The 14,982-nt window shown below is 44.0% G+C and overlaps 1 protein-coding gene across 6 annotated transcripts in view; it reads left to right on the forward strand.

The window, feature by feature from the left end:
- Positions 1 to 14,982, forward strand: part of LOC139562195 (girdin-like) — a 96,727-nt gene that overhangs the window by 51,637 nt on the left and 30,108 nt on the right. For all 6 annotated transcript variants that reach the window (XM_071379631.1, XM_071379633.1, XM_071379632.1 and 3 more), the window contains exons 5-8: positions 6,827 to 6,885; positions 7,763 to 7,846; positions 8,964 to 9,104; positions 10,516 to 10,685. In XM_071379631.1, coding sequence (XP_071235732.1) covers positions 6,827 to 6,885; positions 7,763 to 7,846; positions 8,964 to 9,104; positions 10,516 to 10,685 — 454 coding nt within the window. The remainder of the gene's footprint in view (positions 1 to 6,826; positions 6,886 to 7,762; positions 7,847 to 8,963; positions 9,105 to 10,515; positions 10,686 to 14,982) is intronic.

The raw sequence follows: 14,982 nt of genomic DNA on the forward strand, positions 1-14,982 counted from the left end.
AGCAGTCACAGTCACGTAGCTTTCTGTTACCCTGGAGGTCCACTCCCCTGTGGTGTAGTGAGCAGTCACAGTCTCGTAGCTTTCTGTTACCCTGGAGGTCCACTCCTCTGTGGTGTAGTGAGAAGTCACAGTCACGTAGCTTTCTGTTACCCTGGAGGTCCACTCCTCTGTGGTGTAGTGAGCAGTCACAGTCTCGTAGCTTTCTGTTACCCTGGAGGTCCACTCCTCTGTGGTGTAGTGAGCAGTCACAGTCACGTAGCTTTCTGTTACCCTGGAGGTCCACTCCTCTGTGGTGTAGTGAGCAGTCACAGTCACGTAGCTTTCTGTTACCCTGGAGGTCCACTCCTCTGTGGTGTAGTGAGCAGTCACAGTCACGTAGCTTTCTGTTACCCTGGAGGTCCACTCCTCTGTGGTGTAGTGAGCAGTCACAGTCACGTAGCTTTCTGTTACCCTGGAGGTCCGCTCCTCTGTGGTGTAGTGAGCAGTCACAGTCTCGTAGCTTTCTGTTACCCTGGAGGTCCACTCCTCTGTTGTGTAGTGAGCAGTCACAGTCACGTAGCTTTCCATTGCCCTGAAGGACCACCTGTATGTGGTGAGGGCAACAGAGGGTGACTTGGATAATTCGTCGACAATTGTGATATTTTACTGTTTATAAAGATCTGGCATGATCTCCATACTGAAGTGGGGCGCGAGAGGATTTCGTTGCGTGGCTCAAGCACTTTCACCATATCTTGAAACCCTTTGTTTTCCACAACAGAGTACGGCCTCATGTCTGCAGTGATAAACATAACCAATAGATTTGGTGATGGCTTCAGCCCGGTCTGATTCTGCAGCAAAGGGCTTAAATGTCGCGGTGAGAAGTTGTTGTCTCTTGGCTGAGTTGGCTCCCGTCACTGACTCACCAGGGTGATGACGCTTTAAATGTGTGGCCACGTTCCATGTATTTCCATGATCATACGGCTTTGTTGTGGCACAATGCCTACACACCGTAATGGTGTTGTCCACCACCCTTCTTACATCATCATATTTGACAGGGAAGCCTAAATGCTCCCATACATGAGATTCAAACTTCTTATGGCTGCAATCCCGTTAACGGGATGATATGACAACAGCCAGTGAAAGTGCAGGGCACCAAATTCAAACAACAGAAATCTCATAATTAAAATTCCTCAAACATACATGTATCTTATACCATTTTAAAGGTAATCTTGCTGTTAATCCCACCAAAGTGTCCGATTTCAAATAGGCTTTACAGCGAAAGCACCACAAACGATTATGTTAGGTCACTGCAAAATCACAAAAAAACAGCTATTTTTCCAGCCAAAGACAGGAGTCACAAAGAGCAGAAATAGAGATAAAATTAATCACTAACCTATGATGATCTTCATCAGATGACACTCATAGGACTTCATGTTACACAATACATATATGTTTTGTTCGATTAAGTTCATATTTATATCCAAAAACCTCAGTTTACATTGGCGCCATGTTCAGAAATGCCTCCAAAATATCTGTAGAAATTGCAGAGAGCCATGTCAAATAACATAAATACTCATCTAAAACTTTGATGAAAGATACATGTTTTACATAGAATTAAAGATACACTTGTTCTTAATGCAACCGCTGTGTCAGATTTCAAAAATCTTTACAGCAAAAGTACAATATTCAATAATCTGAGAACAGCGTTCAGCCACAAAAGTAAGCCATACAGTTACCCGCCAAATTGTGCAGTCAACAAAACTCATAAAAAGCATTATAAATCTTCACTTACCTTTGCTGATCTTCGTCGGAATGCACTCCCAGGACTCCCACTTCCACACGAAATGTTTGTTTTGTTCGGTAATGTCCATCATTTATGTCCAAGTAGCTACTTTTGTTAGCGCGTTAGTACACATATCCAAACGCTCGTGCAGGTCCAGGCGAATGTTGGACGAAAACTTCAAAAAGTTATTACAGGTCGAAGAAACTTGTCAAACTAAGTATAGAATCAATCTTTAGGATGTTGTTATCATAAATATTCAATAACGTTCCAACCGGAGAATTCCTTTGTGTCTATAGAAGTAATGGAACGTAAGTCGATATCATGTGGAATGCGGGTGACCAGGACCTGGCTCTCTGCCAGACCACTGACTCAAACAGCTCCCATCCGGCTCAACATCACAGTAGAAGCTTCATTCAACATTCTACAGACAGTTGACATCTAGTGGAAGCCGTAGGAAGTGCAAACAGATCCATATCCTACAGTGTTTTCAATAGGCGATGAGTTGAAAATCAACCAACCTCAGATTTCTCACTTCCTGGTTGGATTTCTTCTCAGGTTTTTGCCTGCCATATGAGTTCTGTTATACTCACAGACATAATTCAAACAGTTTTAGAAACTTCAGAGTGTTTTCTATCCAATACTAATAATAATATGCATATATTAGCAACTATGACTGAGGAGCAGGCCGTTTACTCTGGGCACCTCTGTGCACCTTTCATCCAAGCTACTCAATACTGCCCCTGCAGCCATAAGAAGTTAAATGAAGCGGGAGGCTTTTCCAGTTCTTCAGCTCCTCTGCCAGCCATGGCTGTCACCTCTCTTTTTTCTTCATTGCTTTTTGCAACACGAGCATCCAGGATTGATTCGTTGGGATTCAACATGCCCCGTTCACGTGAATAGTACACACAACTGCTTTTAAAAAATTAGCAAATCAACCTTCAGAGTAAAACACAGCACGCATCTGTCTTGTCTTTATCTTTTCACTGCAACTCTGCATCGAGATTTAGGGAATTATTACTTTAAAAAGTAACAGCAGTAGTAAAACTGTATTTCACACTATGATGGTTAAACTTTGCAATTGATGCGCGGTCCACGTGCGTGCCGAACCGTGGGGGGGTGATACGTACAGATCAACTATGGTCCATTACACCACTATTGACAAGCCAAATTTCTTCAGGCTCCTGATGTTGAAGACGTGTTGTTGCGCCTTCTTCACCACACTGTCTGTGTGGGTGGACCATTTCAGTTTGTCCGTGAGGTGTATGCAAAGGAACTTCAAACTTTCCACCTTCTCCACTGCTGTCCCGTCGATGTGGATAGGGGGGTGCTCCCTCTGCTGTTTCCTGAAGTCCACGATCATCTGCTTTGTTTTGTTGACGTTGAATGAGAGGCAAGTCAGTTAAGAACAAATTCTTATTTACAGTGACTGCCTACCCCGGCCAAACCCTAACCTGGACGACGCTGGGCTAGTTGTGCGCCGCCCTATGGGACTCCCAATCACATTATGCTGGTTTGTTGAATCTTGAATGAGCTACTGTGAAAAATAGCTAGTATCTTTCTCTAGAGTCAAGACCCAGACAACACAGCCATGTCATTTGATACTCCTATGTGCAAAATATTATCAGACCAACTCGGTCCTGAACCACAACATGCAGCATTCCAGTATTTTTCCTGTGACCTTTGACCCTAGCGGTGTGCAGCAGCAATAGTAGCTGGAGCCATCTGAAAGTGATTGCCCATGTGGCTTTTATTATGAAGTCATTAAGGCTCTGTGGGGGATGGGCCCATTATATGGGAATCCAGAATCCACCCTGGACTCTGATTATTAACCCACTCTGTTACTAAACACTACAAAACCCCACTCTCTCATCTGGTTCCCTCTCCCCTTGGGTGCCCCCTACCCCAGACTGTCTGTTGGCCACAGACACAGTCTTCCACACTGAATATCCCTTCAATTCAGTGTGATCCTGCTTCAAAAGAGAAGCACTTAGACCAGCTAGAACACAATGTGCCCCTGTAGGCTAATCTCCTGTTCAATGAAGACTACAGTCAGGCATTGTTTGTCTTTATAGTGAACCTACTTCTCCTTTGGTTTAACAATCAAGCCTTAATTTCAGAGAAAGGGTATGAGTCTCGGTTTCCTGCCTTGTAGAAAGTAGTTTGTACCTACTTTGTATTGCTGACATTGTAACATTCTAGTGTGGTCGTTTAGATGCCAGAGAAGTGTCCCTTTTCAGGAACAACAACTGTAAGGAGACAACTGCTCTCCAATGGCAGGTGGAGGCAGGCCAGACTGAAGGTCACCAACAACACTGTGTGGGGTTGTGGGAAAGTCAGGAAACCTACAGTCACATTTAGAAGCCTGAAGACGGTTAGAAGACCGAGGGAGTGGTGAGAGTAGGGGAAATAGGTGAATATGAAATCAGTTTCAGTGGTGAAAAGTGAAATTTAGCAAAAGTATTTCTTATCAGAGGAACCATGTATAGATATATATACCCACATAGATATACTGACCCACATTATACTGTAGATATACTGACCCACATTATACTGTAGATATACTGACCCACATTATACTGTAGATATACTGACCCACATTATACTGTAGATATACTGACCCACATTATACTGTAGATATACTGACCCACATTATACTGTAGATATACTGACCCACATTATACTGTAGATATACTGACCCACATTATACTGTAGATATACTGACCCACATTATACTGTAGATATACTGACCCACATTATACTGTAGATATACTGACCCACATTATATTGTAGATATACTGACCCACATTATACTGTAGATATACTGACCCATATTATACTGTAGATATACTGACCCACACTATACTGGTAGATATACTGACCCACATTATAGATATAGTGAATAACAGTGATTGGGCCAATTGGCATTGACAAAATAGATATTGTCATTGTGATGAAAATGACTAATATGATGATATGAAATGACAGAGAGGCCAGGGCCGCAGTAGACTTGTACTGTCTTCCACCAGAGGAAACATGTGTGGTCCAGTGTCACTCCGAGGCCTTGGGTCCCTGCTCCCCGGAAGAACCCCCATCACCAGATTCCTGTGAACAATAGCTGGGCAGGAAGGAATGCAACTCTGAAGGGTTCGTCACTGTCCGTGCGCCCCTGTGAGTTTCCTGCCAGGAACAAGTGAGTGTAGTGATGGAGGGAAGGAGGAGGGAAGGAACCACACTAGGCACATACAGCACTATGATAACAAAGCCTGGGGAGCCAACCCTCTGCTGAGCCAGGGCTGCTCAAGGGAACATCATCTACTTTAAACCTCCTCTTCTCTTCTTGCCCCTTCTCTCATCTTTATTTCTCTCTCATTCTCTCGCCACATCTTTCTCTTTCTCGCTCTCCCCATCGCTCGCTCGCTCGCTCGCTCACTCTCACTCTCTCTCGCTATCTCTTCAGACATGCTTGGTTCAGTCAGCCTCTTTAAATTATTCATCCAGTGCCTGCCTGCTCCTTATCTTTAGTGCTCAAGAAGATTTGCCTTTCCAAATCACTATACAGGCTTTCAGTTAGAGGAAACAGCATTTAGAAGCCATTTGTTACTGCTGGCATTCTGTACTCCGAATAGAAATCCAGAACGGCTACTCTCTATTTCCCTTATAGATATTGATTAGCTTTGATAACGTATTGTGAGCATGGGCCTTAAAACCATCTAATCGTCGTCTGTTCCACCCTTATCCTAGCTATCAGAATATTATTTGAGTTCCTCACTGCGACATTAACACTTAAAATGGAAGTTCACACATGTTTACATGTCGACTTTTCCCTCTTTCTGTGATTGTAGTTGCACGGCTCTCATAACAGACCTACTTCTCTCAATTGATATTCTGAGGCTGTTCCTGTTCTGGACCGAGGAGGTTGCAAATATAGGCCAGTTACAGTTATTTTTATTACTAATGGTGCTCCAGTCTGGGCCAAAAACATCCTGTTAGTTTAGCTGAGATTTACGTGTGATCCTCTAGATGTCATGTGTGTACATCTGTAAGAAATCTACATGGAATGAGAGAAATCTTGTCTTCAAAGAGGATGCCATTAGGATTGGTGAAACTGTTGTGTCACGATCAGTTGTTGATTCGTTAAAGATATATAATAATAATATATTTTTTATATAAGATATAGCTCAGCTGAAGTGTTGCTAGTGAGTAATGTTTATCATGGCTTTTATCATTAGTGGACTTGGCACTATAAGCAGTACATTTATCACCGCCTCTTGGAAGCGTATATTCCATTGTATAGGCTACACCCAATAACCTTCTAAACTCACTACCTCTGCTGTCACTAGACACCCAACATCTGCACCCACATGGAGAAGACGGATGCACCATACCATACACTTACAACAAAATCTTGCCATTGATATTATGGCTGTCCATAAAGATGTTTTATCTACTGGTGGAGATTTACAGTAGGTATAATTGCTGTGTGGCCCTTTTTCTGAATAAACATGCCTGGTTGTCTAAGCCTGTTGTTAGTAATCTGTGTTTATGGCCCAGCTCTGCTCTCTACCCCTGGGGCTGATGAGCTGGCTTAACACACACAAACACACAGAGAGAGAAAGAAACCACCTGGCTCATTATTTTACAGTATAATCCTACAGATTATTACCTCAGCCTTGATGAGCTTCCTAACAGCTGTTTTCTCATTTCATCTATGTGTGGCTTGGCCTCATATGATGCCTAGCGGATTGGATTGCTGCAAAATACAGTACAGTCTTTTTGGTTGGGGACAGCAAGCATTACCAGTTTTACATGTGTGTAATAGGGTTACCTGAATGGCTCATCTCATAGCTGTAGTACGCATCCTATCTGTGAGATCGGGGGCAGTTATCTTTTTAGCCTTTTGCGAAAGTTCATGGGATTTGATTATGAAATGGATTTGAAACTAGGGGCAAATCACTGGGAGGTTTAACAGCTACAGTTGAATATAAAAAGTGTAATCAAATCAATGCTAGTAAATGGTTATCAATGGTAGTAAAACGCTAATTGACGATCTCTTTGTGTCTGCAGAGCAAGGTCTGGAGGAGATGAGGAAGCTTTTGTTGCTGTTGCTTGGCTGTGCCGTCCAGGTAAGTCTTACACTCGTCACCACCTTAATCATCTGTCAGTAGTCTACCATTACCATACTCCTGTAGGATGAACCCTCTTTCTACTACTGTTATAAGTAGCTCTTACTCACTAGTTCCTGAACATCTATAACCCTCGACACTATTGTTCAGACAAGTGTTAACACAGCTACAGTTTATATGAGTAACATTCTCACTCAGACTAGCTTTAGTTCCCCGTTTCCTCTTCCTCAGCAGTTGGCACTGCGACAGGTGGTCTGTCCTGGCTGTCCTGGTAGCAGGTCAGAGAGGGGTCAGAGGGGCTTCTCCATGGGAGGCCCTGTCTGCCCTGAACCGACCCTTGTCTCTATCTCTGCCCTGAGCCTGGCTGGAGTAACGATGACGATGCATCATACATAACCAGCGCCCTAGCAAGAGAGATGCTAACCTCACACCGTCGTTCTTGTTCACACTTAGCTCACTGTTCAGGGGTTCTGAACAGGCTACTTCTCAAAGACTCCTCAAAGGGAAATATGTATCCGTCTCATCTGTCTGTGTGAAGTCGATGTTTTTTTCCCCATCATGATTTGATTACAGGTTAAAGGCACATAAAAATAATAGTTCTTGCAAAATGTCTGCATTTTTGAAGCGGACAAAAGTATCTCCCTTACTCTCACCAACAGGAAAGAACAAAGTAGCTGCTCACAACGCATGGTTACCAAATAATATACTAAGAGAATACCTACACATTCCTTCAGACATCGCTTTCCTTAAAGCCAACCAATCAGAACTCAGGCCATTCTCCTGTGTTTCGGGAGCTGACCTCAGGAAGACCTCAACAATGTTCCACTCATTCTCCAGACTGTCATCCTAACCCCAAACTGCCTCTTTTTGTTTGCAGTGTGAGAAGAAAGAGGAGTACATCGAGAGGATCCAGACCTTAGACTTTGACACAAAAGCTGCCATAGCATCTCACATCCAAGAGGTATGAGAAAAAACACATTTTTGTGAGGGCATCTAGTTAAAACATAAACCCTGAGACCTCTTGTGTCTGTTTTGGGCCAGTTTGTTATGTAACAGCTCAGACACACCGGTAGGATTGTCAAACATTTGCCTGCCGAGAGTACTTAGCATCTCTGAACAGAGTATCGGCAGTCAATCGCTTGTGTATTCACACAGCAAAGACCTTGGAAGTCGTCAGACATTCAGCCTTAAAATACTCCTAACCAGAAGGTGGCGCTAGCGTTGTTTGGCAATGCATGTCTGTGTGTGTTGCTTATGGTCTAGATTCCAAGCTAACTGCGCTAATGTTGCAATTTTGTAGAAAGCTCTTGTTGATACTAGCCAGATGGCCACAGCTAGATAACTAACTAGCAAGATGACGAAGAAACATTTTCAAATCACTCTCCATAATCCCACACTGCCAGCGCCAGTGTAGCACAACATAACTAGCTAGCTAAGGACACTGCACTAACTTGGCAGCTAACACAGGCAGCTGTTTCATGGAAGCTAGCTAATCCGTTGTGATTTTAATGATAATGTCAACTCAGTGGTTAGCTAGCTTGGAGGAAGTATTTAGTGTTGTGTGCATTGCATCTGTGCACTTAGCTAACTACCATCCCATAGCCTACATTGCATATGAAGTGTGACTGGCTCATCCGTGGATGTACAGAGAAAATGCCCTCTTTCCTTTTTTTAAATGTATTGGCTACCCCACGTACGGGTTCGTGCTCTCTGATTGGCCCAAAGTCAAGTTGTTGGTCACTGATGAGCGTTTGCGATTCCACAAGTAGAAACGTTAGGGTCATCGCTACCAGGTCGGCACGTAGCAGCTACCGCTTTTGTTCTAGCAAGAGAAGGAACGTCCTCCCACTGTGATAAGTACCTATCAGCATTCTTTCAGCAATGAGATTCTCTGTGTTTCATGCTTAAAGACACTTGAGTTATTGTAGGACAGATCTGTGAGTTTATCAGCCAAATTTACATTACTGCCCGTCACAACTGTTTGAGTTAAAGTAGTTGGCTGCCCATTGCTGTCAACACACCTGGGTCTCTGTGTATTGGCTGGCAGAGTGAGATGACTCTATGCTGTTGTTTTGAAGGTGACCCACAACCAGGAGAATGTTGTGGACCTGCAGTGGCTGGATGGGGGCGAGCTGCCCCCAGAGGACCTGGACTCCTTCTCCAGGAACATGGCCTTCCATCTCAAACGCCTAGTGGACGAGAGAGACGACCAGCTGGAGGTACATGTCTGAAACATTGGTGCCTTTTTAACTCACCCCACAAGAGAGTACATAAAAGGTTGTCTTAATGAAGAAGGGTGGAAAATTGTTAACAATCTATATAGAGTCTGGATGGTGTCTGTTTGTGCATTTATATGGCATGTGTGTGAGTTGAACCTAGAGCAATCTGATTAAGCATGGCCCACCCATACAACTGCCATGGCCTGGTAGAGCAGCAGTCCCAGCATTCTATTGGCCAGGGGGGAGGACAGGGGAGGGGGTGGGGTGATAATGATCTCCAGATCTCCTCTGGAAACCAGACGCTCTTCATTAAAAGCCCATTTCCTTGCATGGCCACTGGGTTATAAACGGAGGAGGAGAGAGGAGGGTCGTGGGGTGAACTAAAATGACGATGATGGGAAGATATTGTTTGATTTCCTCTCTCTTTCACAGACCATTTAAACCCAATGTTTTTTCCCACTCTTATCTTCAAACCCAGCCCAATTCACCTTTGAGCCTTAACAGCATTAGGCCAATTAGTACTTGGCTTTTCATTATGTTTGGGGTTTCCATTTAAGTGACTGGTCCCGGTGTCTAGGTGCTGCTGCTTCTTCCCTCAGAGGCCCGTCCTAATCGGAGTCATTTCCCTAAGCTCACACCTACCAGACTGAGCAGACAGAAAAGCAGGGCAGCCTGACGCAACATATGGTAGACTATATAGTCTGCAAACCACACCCTCAGTATACTCAATCTTCAATACCCTGCCTGACAACTGCTTTGACCCTCATTGTGATCAATGATCTAACACGGTTGTAAGCAATTTGTTAGATGACTTGGGCTGATTATTTCAAGTAAGGAAGGCGTGATACATGTCTCAAGTATACACTTGGTATATAAACATGTATATTGAGATGCACCCCTTTTGCCCTCAGAACAGCCTCAATTCGCTGGGGCATGGGCTCTACAAGGTGTCAAAAGCGTTCCACATGTTGACTCCAATGCTTCCCCCAGTTGTGTCAAGTTGGCTTGATGTCCTTTGGGTGGTGGACCATTCTTGATACACACAGGAGCTGTTGAGCGTGAAAAACCAAGCAGCGTTGCAGTTCTTAACACACTGGCTCCTATACCCCGTTCAAAGGCACTTAAATATTTTGTCTTGCCCATTCACCCTCTGAATGGCACAATCTACAGTATGTCTCAAGGCTTAAGAATCCTTCTTTAACATGTCTCCTCCCCTTCATCTACACTGATTTGAAGTGGATTTAACAAGTGACATCAATAAGGGATGATAGCTTTCACCTGGATTCACCTGGTCAGTCTATGTCATGGAAAGAGCAGGTGTTCCTATTGTGTTGTACACTCGGTGTATATGATGTGTGTGTAGGATACATGATCATAGCCAAGGTCTGTGAGTTGTGTTGTGTCCTTCCAGACCATCGTGGAGCTGACCCAGGAGAGGGACTGTGGACAGTACTCTCCCCAGCCGTTCTGTGCCCAGTCGCCCAATGACTCGCCCAGCATGCGCCGCACAGAGAGCCGGCAGCACCTGTCTGTGGAGCTGGCCGACGCCAAGGCCAAGATCAGACGTCTGCGCCAGGAGCTGTAAGTACCCCCGTTGGCCTTTCAACAGCTCTGTACGCACCCCATTGGCCCTTCTGAGTAAGTTTGTAGTGGTAGACTGCAAAATGTCTGTGGGATCTCTAAACACAACATTGGTTCTCACAGGTTGTGTAAGCTTCCTACAGGTATCCTATAAGTACTGTGGTTGTCCCATGTACTGTCTAGCAGAGAGTACATGGGACAATATAGCACTCTAACGCTTCATATAGCACTCTAACGCTGACCGGAGAGAACAGCAAAAGCAGGACACTAATTGCGGAGCTAAAAATCATTACATGTCAGGGGTATTGTTAGAGGAGAAAACATTTCCTGTAGCCTCTCAATAAGACGCAAGTGGTTCTATGCTACTGTTTTGGTGTGATAGTGCTAGACCTTTTTGCAGTGTCATAATTAACTTCCTCTTCAGAGTCCATTAGCCTTGGCAGAGACAAAGGCCAGTGGTCAGTTTATGAAAGGGAGGGGTTGTTACGATACGCTTTCTTTGTTTCAGGGGGAAGTGTTTAAGAATGCACAAACTAAGCTGCTGACTCTGTGGATTCTCTTCATCAAGTCCATCAAAAGATTGAAATGGTTTGCCCAGTAATGTTGTTGGCATTCGAACCGGTTCTGAGGTATCGGGCATTTTACGATGATCATAACTCGAGAAGATATCAGTGAAGCTGCTAGTGCTGTACCCGACTAAAAAATGCACTGAGCTTGTCTGATGCTTTAAGCACACTATTTGATGAAATAATTAGGACAAATGACTCAAGAGGGAGCCAGACCTCAAGATAACCAGAAGAAGAAAGCTGTTAGCTCCTCCTGGTGCTGCTGACCTTTGCAGATTCTGAAGTTGCTGGTAATAGGCTACACCAGGGGTCGGAAACCTTTTTCATGTAGAAAATGTACAATTTATCTTACAACTTCTTTCGATCTGCGTGGCAGTTATGATTTTCATATGCACAATTTCGTGCATAACGTCTTCTTATCTCCAAATCAATGTTGTGTGGTTAATCTAAATTCTATCTAAATTCTTCAAATCTAAAAGTTACTTCTATTGGTATATAGGTAAAAAAAAAAAAAGCCCTACAAAAGCCAACAAATCAAAACATTGCAGGTATAAAATATCCTGATAAAATAAATATCATATGAATCACATTTGCGACGCATGACCTGTCTGCAACGAACTTGAAACATTGTATCAACTATCACCTGGGTCCGGCCTGAAGCCCGCACTAGCAAACTTGCAACATTGTATAAACTATTTTGGGTCCTCAGAGTTTCCCGTGCAGTGACACAGATGTTTCCATCAAATCAGAGCATGACAGTTCGGTGGTTATTGAAAGGGAGGAACTATTGTCATTCTCATAACAGACTTTTGAGGTGAAGAAAAAAAATACTTTGAGAAGCTCCACAGCTCATTAGCCTAGTGGTGGTGAGTTAAGACAATCAAAAATACTATCAGACATCCCCACATTGGCACAGTTATACATTTGGCCTACTTCTATGCGTAATTAGGTCCGCGTCCTTACTCAACATAGACAGGAGAGCTCCAAACAAAAGACAATGAATAAATTGACAAAACTCGTAAATGGAAGGAAATAAACCAAAAGTTGTTTCTCACAAGTGTAGCATAGGTTGTAAGCCTTGCAAACAACGTGTCTACTCCGACAATGAAAACAGTAAACGACTGTAATAATAATATATTGAATGCATTAACAGAAATTACTGTAACCAAACAAACATTGTAGATTATAAATGATGGGGATTAACAGTAAATGTAATACTGATGTATGTAATGGGGAATTGATAAGCACTAACAAAGGACAGACAATTCACACAATGAATGTGCACAAATTGGCAGAGAGAGCACATTCTGGAGAGCGAAGCACCTTGTGCATCTTAGCCACACTCCCCTTCTTCTTGGATTGTGCCATCCCTGCAGCCTCCGTAATGGATTAGTCCACTGAGACAGGGGCCAAACAGACATAAAACTTTTTTTATATTTGTGACCGCTCCACTAAATCTCGGTCGACCAACAGCCTATCGACCGAACAATGGAACAGTTGACTAAATGGTGTCAGCCATAGAAGCTGCAGACTGCTTCTCTGCAGGAGTGCATATACTGTAGTCTCCTGTGGAGATGATATGGCCATAAATAATCACATACTGCTCCTGTCACCCAGGCCAGTCCTGATGCTGTCTCCGACTGATACCGACTCAGATGTCTGGGGATTTGGCCCAGATCAGATGATTCCATGACAGTGCATTATAGTTCTTCTTTATGTGTCTTTGACCTACAGAGCACAAAATCTATTGAATTCCACTTATTTTTCTCAGATTTCTGGTCATTGTTCACTGTGAAGCACCAACACTTGAGGGAAAGGGATCATTCTCTGTTAAACCCAATACATAGAGATCCACTGTGTTCTACTGTCTTTACTGATTGCCAGGGAAGGTCCTCCTGAGGGCACAGTAAAGTGACCATGTGACTATAGCTCCGGCAGAATATCTTTAGAAAATATGCTTAATTTTCACATTTTTTAACTTAAGTACGAAACCTGGTGTTAAGAGGAATGCAGGAATAGATTGTGTAGAAATGGATGACGATATGACCCAGTCGCCATCTCAATCCTGTCAGGTTCTGTAGAACGACAGTATGGCGCATTGTCTAATGTGAATGGTAGACTGTAAAATGTGGGTAGACCATGGTACCACGGTTGTTAGTGACTCAGAGCTGCTACAGGCTCAGTGCTGTCACCCACACAGGTTCACAGTGGATGAGCAGCTTTGTGTTGAGCCTAGTCTGTCATCTACTCTCTTTATTAGGGCCTAAATGAAACTGGGGGAAACACTGAAAGGTGTTGAAAAGTTGTTTTACTGCTGTGGCGAGACTGAATGTCTGATGACATGATCTATTGTGGGATGAGATTAAAGGGCTCTAGACACACATGGTACACACTGGAAATGTGTGTGTGCGCCCGCGTGCGTGTACCCTGTGCTCACCAAAAGCAGCTGTAGCAACAGCAGCAGAACGTGAGTTTTATTCCACGCTCGAAGCTAGCTGCTCCAGCCTCTGATTTCAACATGCACGTCACAGGAAGTGTGGAACAGAACAGTGATAATAATTCCTCCAGCCAATAGCAGACCCAGTAGAGATCACTAATCTGGACCAGGGAGACTGGAAAGCATCTCAGCTCATTTGAGGAATGCACAGTCCTCTTCAAGGCTCTGTGTGGCGCATTCTTCATTCCTCACCGACCGGCAGCCTGCAGGACTGGCCTCCCTCAGCCTCAGCAAGCCCCAACCTGCTCGTAAGCCGAGTCGCTGTCGCATCTAAACAAACAGCAGGAGGCCATACAAATTGCATTTAGGTTGCATAGTCTGTCTATTGGGGCGTCACAATAGAGCAAATCCATTAACAGAAGAACCTGATGTTGGTAGTTGGGCTCTATTTGCTGCTCATGCTGGGTTGAGGGGGTCTGAAGTCAGTCTAGTCAGAGACATGGGGAAGAAAGGAATCTATTGGCATGTTACACAGTTAACCAGATGTTATCTGGATTTGCTGGATTATAAAGAGCCGGTGGAACCAAAGCAAGGCAGCTCTACAGTTAGAGATTTGCATGTCACGGGGAGTTGGTTGTGAGGTCATTTGTAGGTTGTTTTTGTGGTCCTACTTTGTATATTTTCAGTTGAAATATGTTTGTATATCATTTGGTAATTAACCCCATCCTCAGCCCCCAACCCACACACACCCACAAGCAAACCAGCTGACCTGGCCCAGTAAGGAAAGAGGTCCATGGATTCCTTTCTGCTGGGTAAACATCTAAGTAAAAATTCCAGTGTCTCAAGGCAACTTTAAAGAAAACAGAAATACATATTTGTGTGGGACAGTTATGGGTTTGTTTGTGAGGAATGGTGTTTTTCAAATGTGTACATATGTGAATGTGTTTTACAATGTCTCTTTTTTTTCTCTTGCACCCCCCTTCTCTTACTCGCTCTCTCTCTCTTCTCCCACCCTTCTCTCTTCTCAAACCCTTCTCTCTTCTCCCCTTCTCTCTCTCTCTTCTCCTCCCTTCTCTCTCTGTCTTCTCCCACCCTTCTCTCTCTTCTCCCACCCTTCTCTCTCTTCTCCCACCCTTGTCTCTCTTCTCCCCTTCTCTCTTCTTCCCTTCTCTCTTCTCAAACCTTTCTCTCTCTCCTCCCTTCTCTCTCTGTCTTCTCCCACCCTTCTCTCTCTTCTCCCACCCTTCTCTCTCTTCTCCCCTTCTCTCTCTTCTCCCCTTCTCCCCTTCTCTCT

The sequence above is a fragment of the Salvelinus alpinus genome, chromosome 32 (genome assembly GCF_045679555.1).
Source record: "Salvelinus alpinus chromosome 32, SLU_Salpinus.1, whole genome shotgun sequence".
Taxonomy (NCBI): domain Eukaryota; kingdom Metazoa; phylum Chordata; class Actinopteri; order Salmoniformes; family Salmonidae; genus Salvelinus; species Salvelinus alpinus.